The sequence below is a fragment of the Anticarsia gemmatalis genome, chromosome 19 (genome assembly GCF_050436995.1).
Source record: "Anticarsia gemmatalis isolate Benzon Research Colony breed Stoneville strain chromosome 19, ilAntGemm2 primary, whole genome shotgun sequence".
Taxonomy (NCBI): Eukaryota; Metazoa; Arthropoda; class Insecta; order Lepidoptera; family Erebidae; genus Anticarsia; species Anticarsia gemmatalis.
Window position 1 is genome coordinate 4748911 of NC_134763.1, and position 25279 is coordinate 4774189.

At 38.2% G+C, this 25279-nt stretch overlaps 1 protein-coding gene across 4 annotated transcripts in view; it reads right to left on the reverse strand.

Annotated features, from left to right (window-relative positions):
* The window catches only part of pnt (ETS transcription factor pointed), a 114345-nt gene that overhangs the window by 9872 nt on the left and 79194 nt on the right, over positions 1-25279 (reverse strand). For all 4 annotated transcript variants that reach the window (XM_076127189.1, XM_076127193.1, XM_076127191.1 and 1 more), the window contains 3 exons: positions 21986-22102; positions 16961-17164; positions 16639-16770 (listed from right to left, as the gene is read on the reverse strand). In XM_076127189.1, coding sequence (XP_075983304.1) covers positions 16639-16770; positions 16961-17164; positions 21986-22102 — 453 coding nt within the window. The remainder of the gene's footprint in view (positions 1-16638; positions 16771-16960; positions 17165-21985; positions 22103-25279) is intronic.

Genomic DNA, 25279 nt, shown 5'->3' on the forward strand with positions numbered 1-25279 from the left:
AGGTAAACTCAAATGCTTACGTGTATCATTAATATGTTTGTAAAATAAAAGGTTATAAAAGACCTTTTACGATGTCGAGGTCTAATTATAAAGATTAATGCATAAAAGTCCGCAAATGTGATTGAATATAACAGTGCCATGACCTCAACTTGCGTTTAAAAATAAAGAGTCCCAATCGGTGTTCCTGCGAGAGACCGACGCGAAATCGACTAACACCAGATCCACCGATATTTATTACCAATAAAATAGCTTATATATAGCACGCCCGATAATAATTACTCACACATTTTACTTCACTATTTATACATCGAATTTAAACAAAAAATATCACAGTTTAGTTTTTAGTAACAAAAATAATTTGAAGCTTACAATAATATCCGGTGGAATATTATGTTAGTATTAATTTATAATAGTGATGTCGCGGCAGATGGTCGTGGTGATTTTAACACAATTATAACAGGTCGCCGAGTGTCGTTATATCAATCAAGGTTCATGTTAAATTCTTTACTCGTGGGTAAAAAAATAACATAATAAATTGATTAGGTAATACGTGCACATGCCGATTGTGCTTAAAGAGTCGTAAACGATTCCTGAGAATCCGATAGCGGTTCAATAAAACCTTCGCAGTGCTCGGCAAATCGTTCAGCTATTACATTGTCTAGACTTAATAAAACGTAGAGCGAGGAACATGTAGAGAAGACATCGAGCAGGTAGAGAACTGTAACAGTGTGACTATGTGGAATGGAATACAAATTTTATGTGAAAGTTGTAATAATTGAATTGAAAGTTTAAGGTCATTACCGCCTATTGTAATAAATTTTTGTTATCAATGTAGTCATACATAGGATAGTCTTAAGTGTAGTGAATCGTGATTGACATCAAATGTACATATGGTTTAGAGACGTGGTCGCTTTAATAAACGCGTGGACATTGCGTCATATAGGTAGTCGGAGTTGATATTAAAAATGGCAAATCGCGTGCACTATGCCGCGTCTACGGCGTTGGTTGTCGGTATGCGCGGCAGGTGCGCCGCCACCTGCGCACGCGCCGACAGTCGTTACAAAAACCGTGCGCGAGCCGCGAGGGGGGGTTGTAAACACTCACCGTCATACTTAGAACATAGCTGACATAAGGGAAGCCATTAAACCTGCATCGATGTATTAATAATACATGTTTAAAAGCCGATTTAGTTAAGCCGACTATTCCAAGGAAATAAATATCGAATTACATTTATGACCAAACTGAATTGCACATTTTTTATTTGCTGTACAAATTGTCGTTGTAAATGTTCATGCAATAAAATTCATATAAAATATCAATAAGGTATTTAATTTAGTTCTTAATTTATTTAAAGCTTCGTGGTATTGACTCTACATCGAGGATCTTTTCGTTGAGATATCTCTTGTGTTCTTTTGAGTTGTATCTTTATAAAAAAAAGCCATAAGCAAATAAATCACATGTGGATATTGTTGTGTGATAGACATAAAACTGCAGGCAGGATGTAGCGGCGCTACAGACGACGGAAGTGGCGGCGCGAGCGCATCAATGGCGGGCTACGTGACCTGCTGCTTGTGACGTCACACACCATTCAACTCTCTTACTTAAATAACGTGTTACATTCTGATGACAAATGTACTGCCATTTCAATATTATTATGTAGTCGAGTTAAATAACAGCACACCGTGGAATCGACTAAAATAAATCGTTGTGTAGCGCGTCACTACAACCAGATGTTACTTTAAAATCAGCGACTGAACAATCGTTAATGGTGGTCGTGGTTACGTGTAAAGCGGCTATAATTCTTGAGATTGAATTGTAATGTGTATCTTAAGCTTGTCTAAATACTCGGCCACTGTATAAAGATGCGGGTAGGAAGCGGATGCGTGTGATGTCATCGTCGGAGTTCCTTGTTTTATTAATGCCTAAACATCTATATCCTTCGATTTGGAATGACTAATACGAGTACAAGTTTACATTTATTTTATATCCTGGCATCATAGTCACGTCAAACGCCAGGACACGTAACTTACTTTTAGATCTTAACGTTTATTTTTCAACAGAACTCTACATGCATTTCACATTTTTGGTTCCCCATTAGGTTTAGTAAAGCAAGTTAACATTTTCTAGTGTCTGCGTCGAATTCAATTCCTTAAAAGTGTCGATTAAGCAGAAAGCGATTATAGAAGTTGGTGTGGATTACGGCGGGCGGCGGCCGGAAGTAGCCATATTAATTTATGAATGAACCGGGGACGTGATCGACGACGAGACAATGACGTGATACAACCTACCTACGGCATGCATTGTGTTCGCGAAATACAGGATTAAACCAGGAAATAATGCAAATATGCACCGAACAAAAGAGTTGACTGTTTGATCGGAATGTATAGATTAATTACGAACCCAATACCTAATTATGGGAGTAATGAGGAAGCTCATTAGTCACATAGTTAGGTATAAAGTTATTGTTATAACACAAGATTGTATTGTTTCTCGGGTTGAAGGCCTCAATTTACAATATTTTCCGCAAAAGAATTTAAATTTAGGGCTACACGTGCAAAACCTGACCAAATTTTCAAGCCAAATTCTATTTTTTGGGGATCAACACACTAGTAATACGCTAGACAATAAATTCACGCCTGTCACAACCCACTAGTAAAATACAAGTCAGATTATTAACGACGGTTATAAATAAACTAAGTTTAAGCTAAAAATATGTCAGAATCGTTCTATATCGCGTGATTGTATTTAAATTATCTGTATTTCAAAATATTCATTCTAACTTAACGAAGTGGATCGACTGGTGGTTTTATGTTTTTCTCGACTAATGAATATGTTGGTATTTGTTGAATCGATGTGTAGACTGTAGATGTAGATGTGTGGCTGTGTGGTGATAAAGTTTGGTATCGTGCACATGTCTCGAGTGTCCAAGTCGTGGGTCACAGCTGCGGGCGTTAGACAGGTGTATCTAACGTGACAACTTGTTTGTCGCCTTCCACTGCACTAGCCGTTTATCATGCTTAACAGTTTCAATAATTATTATTTACACTCAGAAATCTATTTTCATTAATCTCTGACTTTAAGAAGAATTAAAAACTTTAACTTATGTCTCTGTCTGTCTGTCTATTACTTGAGAAACCTAAATGAAAATTCTTAATAATCAATTTCAAAGTCTGCAATACTTAATGTCCTCAAAAACTTCATTAATTAACATTGCGAAATTAAATGCGTGTAGAAATATGAGATTTATGTTCCCGTGCAATTACGAGGTGTGATTCATCGTTAGGAGTTGACAGAAAAACGACTTATCCCATTACCTTTAAAATTAATTAGCACTAAGCTTAGCCACGGCTTACGTACAGATTTATACAGATGGTTCAGATCAGCTATCTATCATTCTACGAATAAGAATTTCTAATTAACTGTTACTTCATTTTAATGTATAATCTTACTACTACGGTCATTACGTAGAATAAGTATATTTGAAGTTTTTTGTAGAGAAGTTTGATTTTTGATTTAGGAATTAGAAATCTATTAAATGACGTTAGGTATTTGCATGGTCAAGCAAAAGAGTTAAAGCATTTCTACATTTCCATTACTGCACAAACATAGACTAGCTCTAAACATTTAGTATGCAGACACAATTCGATAAAATAATGATTTACGATGTTGTCGTCGTGTGCAATGTTAGTTGTTTGTGTACAAGTGTCAAATGTCCGTCGGTAATGTATCGCGATTGCGATCACGTCGAGAGATTCGCGTCGCGCTGTAAAAGGAAGGAAGCGATTACTGAAAGGTGAGCGACCTGCACCGTTACCTCTAGCCTCCGAATGGTCACCATTTATGACCGCACCGTTTGTGCCAACACATCGATTACATCTGAAACTGTTCTATGAATATTCAAACGTGAACGTGTCGTGATTCAGAACAACTCACTAGTAACAATTTAGTTTTTATTCAGTCTCTAACAATTACTCTTCGCGCGATTCTATTTTGTCGACCAAAATCGGATGAGAAACTGGTTATAGCATTAAGTAAAAACTGACACTAAACAAGCAGCTATATGTCACTAATGATCTTAGATAAAATCTAGACGATCAGAGCAAAATTCAAATGGATCATAATTTTATACAGAATTATGTTTAGTTTCGTGTCGATAGAGCAAGTAAACGACGGAGCAATAAATTACGTTTTAATTATTATGTTTTTGATCTTTAATGGACGTGTGATCTCTTGTAAATTAATTTTTATGTTACCAATAGAAATAATTAAAAACTTGATTTTCTTGTAAGCATTGGTAATAAGAACAAGGGCGTCGGTGAGCCATTAACTGATGGTCAAAGAGTAGAGTCGCTCGTATGAGAGGCTTTATGATTAAGTCTGTGAGTATGACGTGTGAGGCATGTTGATAGCGAGGAGCACTTGATGGATGTGTTAACAGTGCTTTCACGTAATCTATGTATGCAAATGTAAGCTATGTGACAATACTGCAAAGCTTTTTATGCGCGTCACGCGGCGGAAGCGCGGTGGGGCGAGGTGCGCGGGCGCAACCCCGCGCGCGCGCCGCCGGATCCAACATGGCGGCGGCGAAAGTGCTTCCGCTCCCTACTTGAGAGTTCTCAATGAAGCGCTGCTTATTTATAACGTAAATGTGTTTATGATTTAAATAAATGTTGAGCTTTTATAAAGATGCGATTTGTCAGCGTTCATTTACCTTGTCCGTTTCCTGTGCTCAATGAATTTAACTGTTTTGTGGAACACGAAAGAAAAAATTGCGTTTAACGTTTCTTTATTATTTTTTATTCATTCATTCTTTACAGTTAATAAAGTAAAAGCTAATTTTGTATTTATATTGCTCAGGAAATGTAATAATGTTAAGGATTAATTTTAAACTGTACTTTTATAATTAGATAACCTTGCAAGAATTGTGCAATTGTAAGTGAAACAAGAAACCGATATACAATATGTGCTAACTTTATAATCGTTCTGTTATAGGAAGGTATGAATACGATGCTCAATAACAGTATAATTAATGTATAGGTACAACTGTTTGATTGTAATTATATTTGTTTTGTTTTTTAAGTTGGTTGTAACCGCAGAATTAATAAGATCTTATTGTGGTTACTTCAATTGTGAGAAACATCGTTAATTAACGCACGCTACATATTGGCAGTTATTTTATGTAGCAAATTTTCAAGTGTCATTTTTGATATAATAAAAACTAAGACAAAATATTGAAGAAAGAATTGATAACTATTTTGTTACATCTCTCTCTCGGACATACAGAAATCACTAGGAACGTTGTTGGTTGTTGGAATAAAGTAAATATATATATTTACTAGTAAAAAATGTAGAGTTGTATGCTGAATTGTTTTACCGACCTGTAGGTAATATGAAGGAAGGATCGCACATGGAGTCCACTGAGGGGTCGTACGCGAGTCTGTTCTGTTCACCATAGTGCAGCTTGGCCGTGTTGGGCACTGATTGTTCGTAGTTTAACCTAGCGACACTCGCGAGCGCCTGCTCATAGTTCAGCCTAGTATTGTCTCTCTGCTCTTGCGCTTCAGGGTAAGGTTTCACTTTAGCACTATAGTCTGTGAAGTTGAGCTTGGTGAGCGTGGACATGGGGATGTCTAAGGGCGCCGCGCACGGGGGCACGGCGGCTTCGCGCGGCGCCTCCACCAGCAGCATGGCGGCCCGAGCACCCGCCCCCGCGCACTCTTGCACCGCTCAACAACACATTACACACACGCACTTGTTATATTTATTACTTATATTTTTCATCTAAGTATTATTTCTGATTTATCAAAAAAATAAATCAACTCCGAGTCGTAATTTTAAAAACACTAAAAACTTTTCGAATATCCGCAAGTCATAAGTGATAAAATAAAAATGTTTAAAAAATAATAAAGTTGAACGAGTATGAACGATGAAGTACGTTCGCGTCACAATGACAACTACGAGCTTTCGATCGCGGAGTGAGAGCCGTAGCACCGTATCGCGTCGCGCCTAATCTCCGACTGAGAGCTTTCGGGCGGATCGAGAGGGCGGCCGTGGAAAATGCGGCCCGAACGGAGCCGACGTCGGCCGAGCGAACACGAGTGAAACTACGAACGAACACGACCTGTCGCGTCACCTGCTACACGACCAACTGTTGCGCGACCGTTGATTTTTTTTGCCAACCCTCCTGATGACTATCACGAAAATTAGCACAGCCACATTACATCGTAGACACTATACGGTCACTAATAACGTAAAATCACTTATTACGTAGAGAGAACATTACATGAACTGGAACAAATATGAATGGATGCCATGTAGGTCATTACACAACTGAAACAATTACAAGACTTACACTAACAATGTAAATAATGATATTACCAATATGCATTTATAATAAATATTTCATTCTTATTGTATCGCAAAATTATTTTCCTGTTGGTTATCATTTAAGGCAAACGTAAACAGGAGTAATTACGCAGGATGAATTTTATATAGTTACGACACTGTACTGTAAATAAGTAAATTTTAAAAATAAATGAGTAATTGGTATATTTTTAGAAGGATCGGTAAATTACGTGTTAGAGGTGACTGCGAGTACTCAGTTTTTATTTTAGTCGGAACAATGGTTCGTAATTTATAACGCTCTTTGCTTGAAAATTACTTTGCAAGTTTCAGTGAGGTGGTAGAGGCATTGTTTGTGGAGGCAATAAAAACGAAACGATTAAATAATACGTACGATACACTGGACACTCAGATACTGAACAGATAATGAATGTAGAGACGTTTGTAATTGTTGTTTTTTTCAGCCTTATGCATATTTATTTGTGTGTTCCTTTGTGTGAATTCAATGAAACATTTCAATTTGTTTGGAGTTATTATTTTATTATTACTGGGTTATTTACTAATTTTATTATTGGCTAGTAAATGAAGAGATTAGCAACATGAGTATGCCAATTTTAAGGAATTTTGTCAGTCCATCAATCCTATCGTTCATTCAATATTTTTTTTTAATACAACAATAAATACATAATTTCAGGAACATCAAATCACCTAGAATCGTTGACAAACTTCGCTGTCTACGATTCTAGTAAAGATCACAATAAACTTGAGAAAAACGCACGGATTGTTTCGCAAAGCGTATAGTTGGTAAGGTAACGTCGTGTATCATAATTACGTTATAATATAATGACCATGACGCGCGGCCTTGACGTTGATTCCCATTGTTTGATACTACACCTACTACACACTTGAATTTTAAATTTAGCTACCCATTCGCGTTATTGTAACTCCAAGTAACAATACCGAGAACGGTTATAATGATTTTATGTAATACATGTTTAATGTTACTGCTATTCCGGCTTTGTAATTAATGTAAGTTAGTCTTGTTAGATGCAGATGATAGTACAACAATTATCTTGCTAAAAACAGATTCGTTTGTATGTGATCTTGGATAGCATTCATGTGTATTGACATTGAAAGTAAGTCGCAAAAAAAAGAAAAGATATCGATATTTGAATAGGTTGCTGTAGCAAATACTTGTTGAGTGTCCAGGATGTTGACAAAAGTAGAACGTTAGACAGATGCGTGGAGCAGTGTTATGTGATAGAACATGATGCGATGGGAGGGCACGAGCGAGTGGGCTGTGCCGAACTGGGTCAAGTTACAGGGGTGGGTACGCTGGCTCCTGGCGCACAAAGGTGCTGAGGGCCGAGGATCGTTCCGGGGCATAATAGCCACCTGAGCACGTGTGCCACCGGATACAACGCGCCATTGTCTACCGGAGGAAGCGATTTCGACGCCGTCGGAAGATCCGACGCCGATTTTTTTGTTAGTATGCTATAACTCAGCCACAAATATAATGGGTCGTGCGTGATAAGGGAGAAAACTAGCCATAAATGACATTAAGAATCGTCGCCTAATTTGTAGTATGCTAGACCACACAGTATTAGCTTATTTAATATTTATTACGTCGAACGTTATGATGATTTATGACGCGGGAGATAAATGCTTTTGTGTTGAATCATGAACTGTTAGCTACGACAATCGTCTAACGACTCAGGCCTTGACAAACGATCAAAAGGCCGTGAATTGAAATTACACTATTGCAACGAATGAGTATATTAAGCTTGTTAGCTTGAACATTAGTCATGTGCCATCATATACTGCAATTGCAAGTTATTATCATATACATAAAATAAATATAATTCGAGATTTTCAGTTGACTTAGTGACGAGTATTGTCTGTATAACATGTAGGTTGAGTTGAAACTAGGAGAATAAGTCGATGGAGCGCACGCGAAATGCAATTAGCGAGACGAGAGCACTTCGCGTCGCGCGCCTTTCCACCGGGAAATGGCGCGGGAAATGAGTTTTCAATATTTGAATAAATGCGCTGAGGAAATAAACATGCCGCGAATATTGTCTCTGATCGACGAACAATCTCCCATCATGTAACAGTAGTGCACGAGGAAATAGAAACGTCGGCTATTATGAACGTGTGATGTGTGCAAAAACTACACGGACCTGCTCCGAGGGTATTGATGTCGACAGGAAAATGTAGCAGCAGTTGCTCTTGTGCGAAATTATTTAGGTATATAGTTCTTAATAATGAGTATTAAGAACTATATATTAATAACGTCAAACGTGTTCATATTCATCGGTGGTGTTTAGAAATAAGACTTCTCTCGGAGACTTGAAGAAGACGGCATTTGAAAAGTACAAATTACGTATGGCATTGGCGTAATATCGATCGCAAAAACCCGAGTATCTATCGAACATGCCGGTGGCGGCGATCGATATTCACAAAGTAAACTCCCCATTCCCAGCGATGTGTTTAAATTTAAAAATACAATTTACTGAGGAATTCCCTGCTTTGAATTACATTAAGTGTAAACAATAAAGCGTTAGCGAGCGTATCGGCCGCGGCAAGCGACGGAAGTCACAGATAAACAATCTTTTTTAGATAAAAACACTGAAAACAGTCCATAAATCTGTACCACGGTTCGGAAGCACTTCATCCAGAACTGTCAAAGTAAGAATGGCGCATGCCGATGAGCTTCACCTCACGGTTGCATATAATTATAGCACTAGGTACGGATCGACGACACAAAAGGTTTTTTTAAGGTAACGTTTCTAACCTTTGCACTAATTATAATTAAAAAGCGCAGCGCATCCTGTCGATTATACGAACTGATTGAATTCTAATTTGAAATTCAATTTATGTTCTCTATTAGTCGGACTGAGGTTTAAAATTTTATATCCGGTGAATTAAGGATACGATATATTATACTGTGACATTCATTAACTATAATTTGTTTTATATTTCGAAGAGCGGCTGTTACATTTAAAAGCAAATTTTATGAGATTTGTTCGGCCGGCTATTATTTGTTAAGCATAGCTGTAGTTTTTGTCAACGATGTACGAAGCGACGTTTAGACGATGCTCTACCCAATGGGCTGTGTTTTAAATTGGAGCGAGCTCGGGACGTCACTTCCGGTACCAATAATTTATTTCTCTCGGCCTCCGTCATGTGTCGCGATGGCGCGTGATACGACATTTATCCACGTTTATATTTGGAACGATTTCTGAGAACATTATGATTGTGACATATTCTTGTTCCAGACTCGACCTCGGAACTACGTCGCTGTCCACATGTATTGATGTGTTCATATTTTACATTCAATAGCAAATCTACTATTTGTCGCTAACTGTACTAACAACGGTAGGAAGGCATGTCTATTTTACAATGTAGCGCATTTGTTATCATTCTATTTATCGTCAAACAGAAAGTATAAATAAATTGACAAGATATGAAACCTAAATAAATATGGCAAAAAACTAAATGTTATCGCGGGTCGAAAAGTCGAACAAAAAGTGTGAAGAGGAGAGAATGAGCGATCCGTGGAACATTGTTGTGACAGCGGTATATCAGGGGCAGTGTAGCGAAGGACAGGCGCCCACGCCGTCCGGGAGCGAGCCCGCGCCGCACCGCCCGCGCGCCTGCCGCCCAGCACATACTGATAACATATCAGGGATACCTAACTTGCTACATGTGCTGATAATACGCACCAACTTGTACATCATTTACTGGCCATCTCCAACCTCCTTGCATAAAAAACATATTTTATATATTGCTCTTTTTATATCAAAAACTTTAATAATCGCTTTAGTGTCAATTTCCCAAGCTCGAGTGTGGAGAAAATGAGTGATTTAAATGTGATTTACTGGTGGTCGGTGCGCAATCAAGGCAAACTAAACGAGCCTCGGGAGACAATTAAAATGCGCATCACCTAATAACGGGTAATGAAGACTCAGCAAGTATTTGTTTTTGCGGGGGATTCCTACGATGAGAGTACGACTGCCGCAAATAAGGCAATTAATTGAATTCGGCACATCAAAGGTGCCGCCGGCGGGCTTTGTCGGCGCCTCGAGACGCGCAAACTGCAGTAGCCCGACACTTGTATTGAACCAGATCGGCTTGTCTACAACGCTATGGGAGCTCGACGTATTCGCGAAACTCCTTCGCTCGATAATGTTCTCACACTGATAGACACCACGGACGCGCAGACAAAGCCTCTGCAAATAACACCTGCCAAATTGATAAATTGCTCATCGTATCATATTACGAGAAAAACGAGACCTCTATTGTCGTAGGTGTCTCGAATTATTCCTTAAATAACAATCTACTTCTGTATGCGTGTGCAATCGTGGATCACATTTAGTGAACCTATTAAAGCTAAACAACTGTGTAATGTCTTATCTAAGCAGATACGACAGTGTGAAAAATTCCATTACTTTATTTATGTACTCCCACACATGAATACATTAATAGGCATTTATGTTATCACACACATAAAACCGTTTACTGGACATAAGATAAATCGAAAAAGCACCTACTTAAACGTACACAATATATCATCAAATCATAAAGAGCGCTTTCTATAGAGCATCTAAAGATTAAAGAAGTCTATAAGTGCTTGGAAAAAAGCGTTTTATTAAAAACTGAAATTTTTATTATGCCATGAATTTTATCAATGCATTTCGTCGGCTAAATTAAAATAGCTGTAAAACGAACGCGATAAGGACAGCTTTTGAATATTAAAATCGTTTGTGACTCGAGTGACCCTTACTCTTTATACGAGGACAATAACATTGACAAGCAAATCAGATTTAGAATACGAATCAAGGCCACGTGGGATAGGTGAAGAAAAAGGGCTGATTGAATAGCCACTCTGTAAGGGCTCTTATTAAGGGCTTATTGGAGGACAAGGGCCCCTCAGGGCCACGGATCGAGTTTGCAAGCACCCTATCAAAGAAGCACCCTTGCTCTTTTCGTGTGCCAACCCTCGAGGGCTGATTTTTTTATTAACTTCTTACCTGCCTGCACGTGAAAGGGTACTAAGGTGCTTAATAGGGATTATTTATATGTATGTTTTTTCATGTTTTATACGCTATGAACACGTTTTACACGCTCCTTTACAGCTAGCTAAGTATTATTTTAAGTAAATATTGCTGATTTGTGGCCGGTAAGTGACTGTTAGTGCCAATAAATAATAGTTTCATTAAAATTTTACTGCCCAGAATTATAGTAATCACATACGAGCTACTGTTGTCAAATTGTACATCATTTAAAGCTGTTAAAAAACGTATGGCTATATTAGCATGTTATGAAAGTCCTTTTCTGTATATTTTTTTTACCCGTAACTTAAATGTCGAACTTTATTATCAGTAAAATAATGGCTAATAGTTTTTTGAAAAATGATTTCCAACTCTGTTTAACTGTCACTTATTTTGTTCTTACCCTTGAATATCCTTTTATACTAATTTTCGTAGTTGGATATATGAAAAGGTTGCGCACGTGCGCAGGAGTGTGTATCGGGTTGCACCGGAAGCTCACTAGTGAAACACAATGGCCACCGGATGTGGCTGCTCGAAACGACACGTATCTCTTTATTGATATCTTAGAAAGCTCAATATTTTTCCTTTCGACACTTCAGAACGATTGACAGTTATGAAGTGTAATGTAAATCATATTGATTTGATCCCTTATTGCTCGATTGTTAAGTTTTTTTAGCTATCCAGGATCCGTTATGACTGTGGTGGGTCATTCGTTTAGATTAGACACGCTGCCGCAATGGGATGGGTCATTAAGGGATGTTTTACACAATACGTCAATTTTAAAGTCATTATGGGCTGATAAAATTAATATTTTTTATTCGATTTGTTCACTAATAAGTCAAGACTATGTGTTATGTCTCAGTATAAACTACAATTTCTTGACACGTATCGTGCGTAAATATTTAACATTCGAATTTAGATATTTATAGTTATAAAGCGTTGCCTTTATTGTAGTCATTTATGTACTAAGCTATTACTATGGAATGTTCGTAGAAGGTTTTATACAAATAACAAGTTATATAATCTATTAAAGACGGGATAGGATCGCCATCGATGTTCCGTTTGTTTGAAAATGGTAATTAACCATCGTAAATACCAGACTTTATATTTTAATGATGTCTAACTGCGCTGATACTACGTTAAACCTCCGTTTAACTAGATATTTAATACTTATTCAATATTTGCTTTATATTACACCAATTAATGATTATTCAATAAAAAAGCTATATGTCTATAAGCGTTGTGTAGGGTAAGGATATCAGGTTGTTTAGGGCGGGGCCTGTCCGGTTGATAAATCAGTGCGGGTCGCAGGACGCCGGGCGTCGCCACGTTTACTGCACCGCATTAACTGCCCATATCACTTTATGGAAATAAATTATTATGATTGGCTGCCACGTAATACACCCGATATATTGCTCTCGCAACTCGTAAATGTACACTAATAACGATGACTGTACCCGCTGCGGTTTATTGCCGATACACGAGTACCACCGCGCCAATCATGCGTATTGCTTCAGGGCGAGCTTTTTCATTTTTGTTTCGCATCGGAAATGCAAACTACTTGAGTTTATTGTCTTAAACAATATGTGAAAGACGAAGTTGAGCTGTCACGCTGCACGGTGACATGACCACCGACGAAGTCGATGGCCATGATTTTTCAGAACATTAGACATATTGTTTAGACTGCAAAGGATTTTGCAATGTTGTTCCGAGGCGTACGTCCGGCGATTAGTCGGCGAGTGCGCAACGCGTGGATGTGCCGCCGGCGGGCGATCGCTGGCCCTTGCGACAGCGCGGATGCCACGAAATTGCACCAACACAACATAACCATATACCCACACGGTTTATTAATACGAGTGCAGTTGCAAAATATTGAATATATACGATGTGTTTTTGTGCGTTAACCTTCAGCTTCGTCGGCCCAGTTGCATTAGTTTGCAACGCTCGAGTTGACGCGAGGACGCGAGAAATTCACCCGAGCCCGTGCACACGCGACCAGCACGCTACTACGATGCACTGTTACACTACACCCCGTGGCCTTGACGCGCCTGCACACGCTGCACACCTCTACCTCTACACCCGCACTTAGCGCTCGCGATACCTACCTACAAGAAAACTTTTATCGCCTATTGAAAATGGAGCGATAGGTTCAACCACTTCAACTTTTCTTCACTATGATAAACTCTGCATTCTAAACTCCTCATTTTTAGTTATTTTAGTATGTTGACGTGTTTTTTATACCATTACATTAACGAATAGTAATGATAGAAATGAATCAAACTGTAGTTCAAATTAGAGTGCCGAAAACTACAACTGCTAAAGATTAGTTAGATATTGCAATATTGAAACTCACACTCACCGCGCCACACCATAACAGGGTCCAACTCAGTGGAGTCCCTCGAACGGGAGCTCGGGTGTAAGAACATAGCTTAACCAGAGTCCAGCGCCGCCATATTGGGTCACACACTCCAGACACACCGCACTTATCCTATCGGGGATAAACCGCTCCTAGCCGATGGGGACAATTCTACAATACCAAAATCAAAATGAAAAACGTATTATTAAAATAAGATTAGTAACTTATAAATGGTATATAATGAAATATGATTTACGATAATCGTAGACAAGGTGAGATCACGACACTGAACTTTGAGACAAGTGATCCTTCGTCGAAGAACAATGCGAGTGATGAGCAACAGCAGCTCGAAGACTGACGGCGAGGCCGCGCGCCCAACGAACGACCGACGAGCACCGTGGTAGGGGCGGAGGATTGAACAATCTACTCTTAAACTATAATAAAACATTCGTTTGACTGTAATTACACACTTCAGCTCTAATGTAAAATGTACTCATCAATATACCCCTACAATGTAGACTTTCAATTAATAGCTAGCATATTCAGCACTACCTCGTATTCTCAAGCTGAAAATTGTACCTATATTTGCAAATCGGTGTACGATGGTAAATTGATGGCAACTTGTACGTTTTTAAATGTGATACAATGTTTACTCATAAGTGGACTAGATTGTCACAATCATCGTCACCGCTATTTTAATGATCAAGTGACTTAGAGACAGGGTGGGCAGTGATTTATGACAACGAATTAACGTAGGATCTCTGTCCTTGGTATTAATCTCTATAAAATGTGTATACTAACAAGCCACGACAGCGACATTGCAAAAAAATAGTTCTGCAATTGATGTTTGCGTCATGCTGGGCGTAGCTACGATCGACGTCGGAAACTCATGAAAACAGTAATGTATGTATGAAGATGTCACGTTTGGAATAATGGCACAAGGTACAAGACGCTGGCAGACCTCGGCGCGGCTGAAAGAGAGCGGAAAAACAGCGTCAAGGTCGCGCAAGTTGCGCCATCACACACGCGCACCCGACTGGAAACACACCAATGTGGCCAGCCACATGTTACTGTACTCACTTTTTATATGAGAACGTTTCAGTTTTCATTATGTACTTTAATTATACAGAACTCGAAACGGTACTTAGTGAGTGTGATCCTAATAGTAAAAGTGATCTTCAAGATTTCCGAACTTTTTTCTATAGCTACAACAAATACTTGTAGCGCAATACAAATTAACTGAAACATTTCAAATTAGGTACTATTAAGATGAACATAACGTTGAAAGCTCTATATCTGTCTTTTCAGATGCATTATTTAACTCAAATTTTCTTTCCCCGTATTCAGAACATTGAACATAATACACATCTGAATATAGTAGATATGTTTACAGGCTTCGCCCATTATCGAGTAATTACAAAAGAATGATTTATGACAGGCATGAGTGCGACGTGTGAATTGGTTGTATAAGTGTTGGCGGTGGTGAGCAGAGACCACCCGTGTTAACGACGGCGAAGAGGACATCTTGTCTCCTTAGTTAATTTATTATTTCAGTAGCTGAGCGCGGCCGCCGCGTGCAGTCAAAACATCCCGCTGCGATGATTTACAACGCAATAAACACACCGTTTTATATCTAATGGAAATGAGCTTTTATCCGTGAGATTACGCAGCAACCCCCCGATTGTAAAATTTGATTAATTATTTACCGACCGATGCGAATACTACACCTATTTCACAGTGCCAGTTACATAATTCAACGTAAAATATGTTACTGCGATCAGATTTATGTGCTGATTAACAAGTCGATGCGAAACGAGGTGGATTCACAATGCAGTAGACGTTTAGTGTCTTCTTGCATCAACACAAAATAAATGATATAACGGACCGAATCATGGCTGCTGTTTGATTACATATAAAACGTGCTACAGATGCAATGAAAGTGCCCTTGGTCCTGTTTTAATAGAGAACAACGGTTTTTAAGTACAGTTTATAACATCGCCAATAAACGTTAGTTGGGGTTCGAAGCCAGTGGCACGTAATTGCTGGGTTATCGTCAATGGTAGTATAATGAGGCTCACTTTACCGCCGCGCTGTTAAGGCCAACCCTTATCTTTACAACGCGATGCTGATAGTGTGTCAGTACTTTTACAATTCGAAAATATTTTATGTTTAAAACTAACAAAAACGATTTTATGATTTTTAAACAATGAATAATAAACATATATTATTGGCTACTCGTTTAAATATAGTATATGACTGAGTGTAAATTACCTATATTTGTTCATATTAACATGTCCAAATATTTGTCATCAATAATCAATATTCGTATTAAATTAATTATTAAAATCATAATAATTTACTGCTGCTACGAAGCGTAGACCCCGTAGAGATTTCGTAGAACTGCTACGGTTAAGAATAGTCTTACACTTACCTTTTGTCACGAACCGAACGTAAGTTAGGGTTATAAAGGGTAAATACAATTAGTCATATTCATCAAGTAATTTACGTCACAGGATTGCGACTGTACTGTCCAAATCTTAGCCGGACGGGGAACCCAACAGTACCTTTACAATAATGTTTCGAAATATCAAGCAGTAAAGTAAAAGTTGATAGGGAAATCCTGTGATTGTACGCAATTTTATGAGTAAACCTTACATTGAGTAACGGTCTACGCGTATTCACTTGAATAATTTTCTAACTATTGAATGATTTAGAGAAACTAGCATGTAATTGGAGTTAATATACTCCTATTTATTTCGTTTCGCTGTAATACGTCGCGATTTTTTGATTAAGTCATTAATGCATTGGTTTATGTCTACAGTCGATGGTGAATAGCACCACTAGAATGTCGGCAATGTAAAGCAAACAATATAGAAATGTACTTACCAGTATTGTTGTTGTTGTTGTAGTGGTGCGCGGGCGGCGGTATGTTGTACTCGGGCAGCTCCGGCAGGCACACGTTGCTCTCGTACATGTTCGGCGGCACGTTGGCCAGCAAGGAGCGCTCCTTCTCCACATCTAGTAACAAACAACATTAACTTAACAAAGCGAAAAATAACGAAATTGAAGGAAAAATCGTAAGCCCTACTTTCACCATATTCAGTATTCAGTCCTTTATCTTTCCATTTTATCTTGGCTCAATTTTAGTGGTATGAACAGCATTGGCAGCATATTGTGCGTTTTATAAGTGTATTCAATATTGGCTTACCTTTCTGTAGTATCTCGAGGTGTTCCCAGAGTATGTCGCCCATGAAGGCGGGGGCCCTGGCGACGAATTCCTCGCGGCCCATGGCGCAGATGTCCTTGCCCTGCGTGCGCGCGAACTGCTGCAGAGCGACTCCCTCCAGCGAGAACTCGCGCGCCGCCCAGCGCAGCCACGCAGCCACAGCTTGTTCGTTCCATTGGCGAGGATCTAACAACAAACATATCATATTAGTATTGCAGACTTTAAACATTATTAAACTAAATTATAACTTCTAACTCTATGTTTTCCAACTGTTTCATACATGTTAATTTAAAGTAGTTGACTACAATGTAGGTCAATCGTCGCTCAGTGAAAACCTATTTCCAAACTTCATAACAATTAGCAATTAAAATCATTACAGATGCATATGTAGATAGAGGAATCGCATCAGAATGAAATCGGCCTACGTTTTTCCTTATCAAACAGTTGTAAAGTGCACAATTGTAGCCGGATGGCTAGGGCTGCAACACCAATTAGCGGGCAGCGAACCGCCCGCGTTGAGCAACAACGGAACTTGCACCACGCGCCGGAAGCGCGCCGACCTTGACGCCCCAATGTATGCGCCCGAAGTAAACGTGCGTCTTTATAACAATGATAAAAGGATTTCTAATGCGATTATTTAGAAATGTACCGCGTCCACCGGCATTGAGCAAAATGAATGCAGACCAATAATTGTCACAATGATAATTTCTCACAGGGATACAAAAACAACGAGTACACATACAGGTTATTGCTCAGTGTAAAGGGAAGATCGATCAATTTAATCCGTGGCGACCATTAAACATTTTCTAACCGCAACTAGGTAGGTTAACTATCAGAAAAAGTCAATCGATACAAACAGAGTTATGTGTTACGATGTTACAAATTGCTCGTACACTCGGAACTTGAGTTTTTCCCTGTCGGAGCGGGAGAGCTGTCTAATAATAAATAATTAGTTTAATTACAGCTTTTAGTCGGTGGCCGCGATGGGGCCACGGCGTTTAGTGTTTACGTCGCGGTGCGGCCCCGAGGAGAGCGTGTGAGTCGCGGCGAGAGAGCGTGAACACGCGAAACATGACACGGCCACTTCAAAGGAAACAACACACTCATTCGTTCGACAGTAAAAATATGATTTAATATACATGTTGTTTCGCGACCACTATGTGCTATAATATACACGTGAAGTGTTACATTATGATCTGTTAAAATACAATATTTTTAGCTATTGCGGTGATAACTTTAGCTTTATTAATTAACTAGCTGACCTGCGCAACTTCGCTTGCGTCACATTAGAGGGAATTGGTGAAATTTTTCCCCCTTTTTGTAACATTTTTTACTGGTACTCTGCTCCTATTGATAGTAACGTGATGTTATATAGCCTATAGCCTTCCTAAAAAAATTGGCTTTCCAACATTGCAATCATTTTTCAAATCGGACCCGTAGTTCCTGAGATTAGCGCGTACAAATAAACAAACACACAAACTCTTCAGCTTTAGAATACTTAGTATAGCTTTAATCTTGATGTCTTCGAGTGGGGAACGTAAATGAAAGTACAGAAAACATCTCAGTTGGAGCAAAATGTCAAATTAACAAGAGTAAGACAATGTCAAATACTAAAATAACCCTTGGTGGTCTTTATCGTAAGGTGTTGGAAAACCATCGACTGTTAATACCACCTATTGAGGTAACGGTAGCACTCGCACCTGCAAACGATCATTGCAACTAATCCGATTACACGCTATTTTGTACAAATGCGTTTCTATTAATTACTGTTATAACTGTATTTATAAGCTTCTGGTTTTAACATATCGGACGAAAGAGATTACAAAATATGAGTAGACTTATAAGGTACGGATCGATTCCCATCATTGATGTTGTTATGCTAATGGTTTCAAAGTAATTATACTAAGCCCGGGCTGAAATTTATAAAGCTTTTTTAATACAATTTCTGTTATTTAATCTATCAGAATGAGTAGTATGAGTACCCAGTTGTCCATAGGCTATTATTATGTGTAGGTAAACGTTTATGCTAAGTTTAACTTGGGCTTTTGCAAATATTATTTTTTCAATGTAGATCAAACGTCGGAAATGAAATGTTCTATCAATCAACCTTTCCAATTTTCACAAGATACTGCGGAAATTACTTTTATCATTGAGGGATATTTATTTTAAAGACAAAATCAGTAAATATAGTCGAGGAGCTAGTGGACATTAATTGAAGCTGGTACAGAACAAAGCCGGGTCCGTATGTTAATGGAGCAATTTCATTAACAACCGATCGATGCCGTGATAACGCCTTCTGTCTCCCTGACTATAGGGTCTCGTCATTCCGACGCACCGGGACTTTCTTTAAGTTAGCTTTTTTATATTTTAATATGTTTAAACTGTTGGAAACTTCTTTTTCGCTTGTTATTTGATATACGACCATTTTTGGTTTGTATAACCCTGTAAGGTTTTCATTTTTTTGTTGAGGAAACGCTGATTCGGCTAAATTAAGTTGCAAATTGTCATAAATTCTAGAACAAATCAAACTTTTGCTGTTACTGAATGAAGACATGTTTCTAAGGCTTACAGAATTTCACTAAGAGTGTAAATGAAGAAATGATTACAAGCGTATTAAATAAGATTGGTCAGTGTAGTAGCAACCCTTGGGCTAACAAGGCAGTCGTTACGATAATATCCATATCACAACACAACACATAGCCACCGCCGCCTGACCACAAACCAATGTTTTTGTTTCTCGTTCCATTGCGTTTTTATTCGCACATCGTTATAAGTATTTCGAACAGAATAATGCAGTGGATTGTTAAAAGAAATCGCAAGCTATTTTTAAACTTTTCTTGTTCAAGCAACCAGAGTTTGCCGCATAGATTTTCTGATTACTTCTTTATGATAATGGTCTCCGATCGTTTTATTTATTAGAGAATTTCAATTGCGTTTGTCGTGTGCGAATGGTATTTCCTTTATTTATTTAAATTGTTAGGTAAATTTATTTTATATAATTCTCTAGAAGATATATGTACACTTAAAATGCGAAATGATTTAAGTGGAAACAGGATTTCATTAAGTTCATGTGAATGCACATAGAGGCACATTTTTTTATCGGTCTTGTTTTTCTTTAATGTGCTCAATTAAAATTGTGGAAAGCGTCATTGCATACAAAACCGGTTTGTTTGCTTGTAACTAATATCAATTTCAGAGTATTACAAGTGATATGCAGCAACAGTTAATACGTAGGCTCATACTTTGTGTGTATCCAGTCTTGTGTCAGTAATGTAAGCAAATATAATGTGTATAATGAGAAAATTACAATCTTACAGCAAGCATTCAAAGGTTTTATCCGTTTGAAACAGTTTTAACTTTATCAAACTGGGTTTTATTACTTAATTTATAACGTTGAACAATTAAAGGAATCAAGTCGATTGACAACACGTGTATGTTTATTGACGATCACAAAACTCAACTCCTCCGATAACGCTCCACTGCTATAACGACGAAGAGTTATAGCCGGCCTTCGGTCATTATCTCGTTTAAAATTCATTTTAATTGAAAAGGTTACTTTTGCAATACATTAAACGTCGGAGCATGAATAATAAATGACAATCAGACGTTTGAACATCGCTATTACTGAATACCGAAGAACGCTGATGGGAACGTTTGTAATAAAATGTTGCGTTCTGTTTGTAGTGCAAGTACTCCATGCGAGAGTTCATTGATAAAATGTAATAATCATAAAAGATTTAGCAAGTGTTATTCACATCCTGCGCGTGATTTCGTGTTAGATGCGCGCGGGCACACCGGAAGCGCGAATAGACGCGGCGCAGACGCACGCACTTCCGCCGCGCTAGGGCATCGAACCCGCCACCTGTCCACGCTATGATCCTAGACAAATACCAACAGATTTCAGTTTCGTTCATTTAAAATGCAAATAAGTTCATAAAATGCCTACTTTAAATATATTTTTCACCATTTCGGTGAAGATACCAAAAAGAAAATTATGAAAAAAAAATTGTTGCGAAAAATTGCACTGAATTTTATTTTAAAGATCATTTAGTCTTCAGTAAGAATAAATAAATATTGTGTAATGCAAAGTTATTGGATGAACGGGCGGTTGCCACCAACAAAGACAGAGGTGTGTGGCGCCCGCGACTCCGCGTCGCGTCCGTCACATTACCATATGTAAATGATACCTTGTATTTATACGCCTTGTGAACTGAACGCTAACAGTTTTTGCTTGTAACCACTATACACTTAAATGCAGAACGAGGGAAAAACAGAACTCCTTTATCATAACATTCTTACGCACTAACGACTTCACTTCGGCGACACAAAGACAAAAACTGTCGCGATTATTTGTCGCCGTTGTATGGCAGACCACACGGGACGCGTAAGTGTTTAAATAATTCCACGATTGTACGTTGCCAAGTGTGACTTGGTAACAGAGATTAATCACAATTTTATTAGCTTACTTAAAGGCAGGTGCAGTTCATATTAAAATTGACTGCTCGTATTAAGAATAACATACGATGATTTTTCTCTGCATCTCTCAGATCTCGAGCGAGTGAAGTCTAAAATTAATATTTATGCGGTTTTATTGCCTTTTCTTCCTGACCATAAAGCGCTATTGCTGAACGATCCCGAACGAACCGATCGTTTACATTACGGTGATATAAACCATCCCTCGCACACATTCTTCATTATTTTATGGATAGTACGGCTAATGTGATTGTGTGAAATTATCAGAACATTTAATGGACTTTAAGCGGTAGGTTTTATAGGTTTTATAACTCTACAAGCCTCGCTTTAATTATTGGCTCATTAACAGAGTTTATTGGTCACATACCTAGATAACCTAATAAGTTTAATCTCAGCTTAATTAAAACTACACCTATTTAATTAACCTTATGGTTATGTGTATGTTACATTACATCAATGTTGTTCAACTTCTGAAATGTTTATTTTTAATTTTGTGAAATATTATATTCGTATAAATGTTCAAAGTGGACTCACCTTTAGGTACGCCGAGGCGCAGTTGCTCCTTCTCCCAAGAGGCGAAGGTAGCCTTCAGCGCCTCGGCCATCTTCTTGTTAGTGCCCGGGGTGAGCGGCGGCACCTGCGACGGGATGTCTGGAACAAAACATACGCGATCTTAGCATACACCTCACGTTCACTTGTACAATTATTACTTCTCTAATGTGCTCTTATTATAATCAAGTTCGTACGTATACGCCCACAAGATATCGTCTATTCGCAATGAGTTATGCATAAGCCTGAGGGGTAGCTTAGCGCAGTTTAATTAGATCCATGCTCGATACACGTTAAATATTATTTATCAGAGGTAATTCTAACAGAAATCTCTGAGGTGGAAGTGCGTCCATGTACTCGTCGACCGAGATCATTATCGGTCGGATTAATTACTTTATCTACGGCATTTAACCGAGCACCGAAGAACAAATTAATAGCCAACTTTTTGAGACTTGATGGTTTCGAATAAAATAAATCAGAGATAAACAAGCAAGATTGAATTTGTTTGTGAGAGTGTGTGTGAGTGTAGGTGAGTGTCTGTGTATAGGTAGTGCACGTTGGTAGGCTTCATTCATAAGTGCGCCTGGTTTGGTGAGCGTGTGTGCGTGGTGTGTGGCGCGCGCGCGTGTGTGCGTGTGCTGCGCTCGCGCACCTGCCGACCAGTTCTGAGATGCGGAGATTTGTGCACCTCTCCCACGGTCGCTGCCCGCTCGGCCTCTGATCTGCTCTAGCTGAACCTCGCTCTGATATCATTTAAATTTTTCTCTGTGTTCGTTGTTTTAGTTTCAATTAGAGCCAAAGAATTTTGTATTCCAATCACAATTAAGTAAAATAAAGCGACGCTTTGAGGTGCTGCTTGGAGATTTCGAGTTGTATAAACAAGGTATCTATTTTAATGGCCTCATACTTTGTGTCAGTAACGATTGAACAGAGAATTTTAGGCAATTCTATTACTGAATTATAATGATTATAATCAGTTTATTTCTTCAGTATACTACAAAAGTATTAAAAGCACGGAATAAAATGAATTCAGCTCTATGTTTGCTAGCGATACGAACACGAAGAAATGGTCGATAGGTGCAAGGTGGTCAAAGTCCCGCCAGTTGCGAATCACGCCGGCATTAATTGCTGCACTCGGGCGCAGTGTGATTTACTCGCACTATATATCTCGCGCAGCTGCACTTGACTCACGATTATTGCGCACACGCATCTTTTTATACAATACACGCTACAATGTGACAGGAATTGCGACCTCTGATTGCACTCGCCCTGATTAGCTCTTCGTTAGAGACAGTAGTTGTACTTAACAAGAATTTACGACGGACATAGTTGCTCCTTAAGTATATTTTTGTAGCAACATTTCGTACAGTCTATACATAGAAAATGTTTCTTGTAAAGCTATCAATATTCATATCAATTTGAAAGAAAAACTCTTAAGCACGTACAATGTAATGTAATTTGTCATATAATTGCTTTGAAAAAAGTTTCAATTTGACTTGATGCATCTTTATTGACTTATCAAACTTAAGTTATATTTTTTAGAAGAATTAAGTGCATTCAATTGCAATTTATGCAACATTAATATACAATGCTTTTTTATGTCCCGGTAGATAGATGAGATGATCGTTTGTAAAATGTATGCAGTCATGTATCGTACACCTGCATGAGTATTGTATCTATAGATAGATATGCTTGCAAAGTCTCAACTGATTGTGAGTTTTCGCTTGGCGAGTTTGCCTCTAGCCGTAACTAATTGTATCAGTGTATACCCCTCTAATTTGCACATAATCATGTTTGCTTTCAGAAAAAATAACAAAATAATATGCACTACATTTTAATAGAGAAAAATAACATAAAGATCAAAACCATTTCGAATTAATTAATGATGTTCACAGATATTTTCACATCAAACAACTTGGTAAATAAAAAGTACATAATATTAAAACTTATGTTCTTTAAAATTATTCTAAAAGTAATAGAAAAGTCGTGTCATCAAAAAGTTTTTAACAGAAATATTTGCACGGACTTCGTGGTCGTTAACATTCGAGTGTTGGTACCAAGGTTGTTTTTTAAAAAAGATGAAACGAACATTAATTCTATTTGACTGTTATAAAGTTTGCGGAGTGTGTGTCGTATACATCAGTAAAACGCGCTGTCCGAGATTCCGACGAAATAATACGATAGCAAGTAATGACTAATTTGATGTTCTGTGGATATATGTGACAAATAAACGGCTAATTTTGATGTGATGTATGATTTTAACTTACACCTATTTTAAAATATGTGTACTGTTATCATTGGAGTAGAAAATGAATGCAATTATTCTGTTTATTTTTATTCGTAATGTATGGAACTAATTGTAATTATCTGTGGGGGATAATGCCAAGAAGATGGTGGCACAAATAACAGTCGAGCTTGACATTAAGTTCTGGAATGGTATTTTTCGGTTGCACAAAAACTACGACGACAAGACTTCCGTTTCCGCGATTAAAGTAATTAATACTGAGTGATTTCGGTATAATTATCCCGTAGTTTCCGATGAGAGCCATCCGTTACGCGATATTGTACTGACATAGCTCGTGAGGAGCGAAATACTGACCACCTGTGCCTGTATCAATTACTATAATTCTGTGACAATTATGTTCGTTCTCGTTATACATCACAGTAATTAGTACTTTGGATAGAGGTTTTTTAAAACCACAATATGTATTTTATAGAAAATGTGTAAAAATATTTGAATTAACCAACAACAATATAATAATGGTGGTACGATGACGCGCGGTCATTACGCCAGCTCAAAGCAACCAAGTAGATAAACCGTTGTGATTTGGAGGTGATTTACCGAGTCATCGAGGTCTTCACCAGAGGTTGAACATGTACAGAATGTTAGAGCTGTGTACTTTTGGCCAGTGGAGAGAATTGTGAATAGCGTAGATAAGTGCACAAAGGACCGGAGATGCGGCGGCTGGGTCCGCCGTGGCCAAACAACGAGGACTCAACCTTCCTACGTTTGGCGATAATTAACCAACTGCGGTTGGTGATTGGCCACTAGTTTTAAGATTAAAAACTCTGTAGGAATAGGCTCAAATGGTTTCAAGTATCTAGTGTACTTCAGGTCAAAAATATTTTTAAGTGTCGATTTAATGTCTGTAATACTCCTGTGTTCAAAACGGTGATAGAGATGTTCTTTATATTTCATCAAAAGCTAGACAGATACGTGATAGAGTCACTAAACACTTCGGATTGTCAAAATTTTAACTAAGTGCCTAATCACGTAGA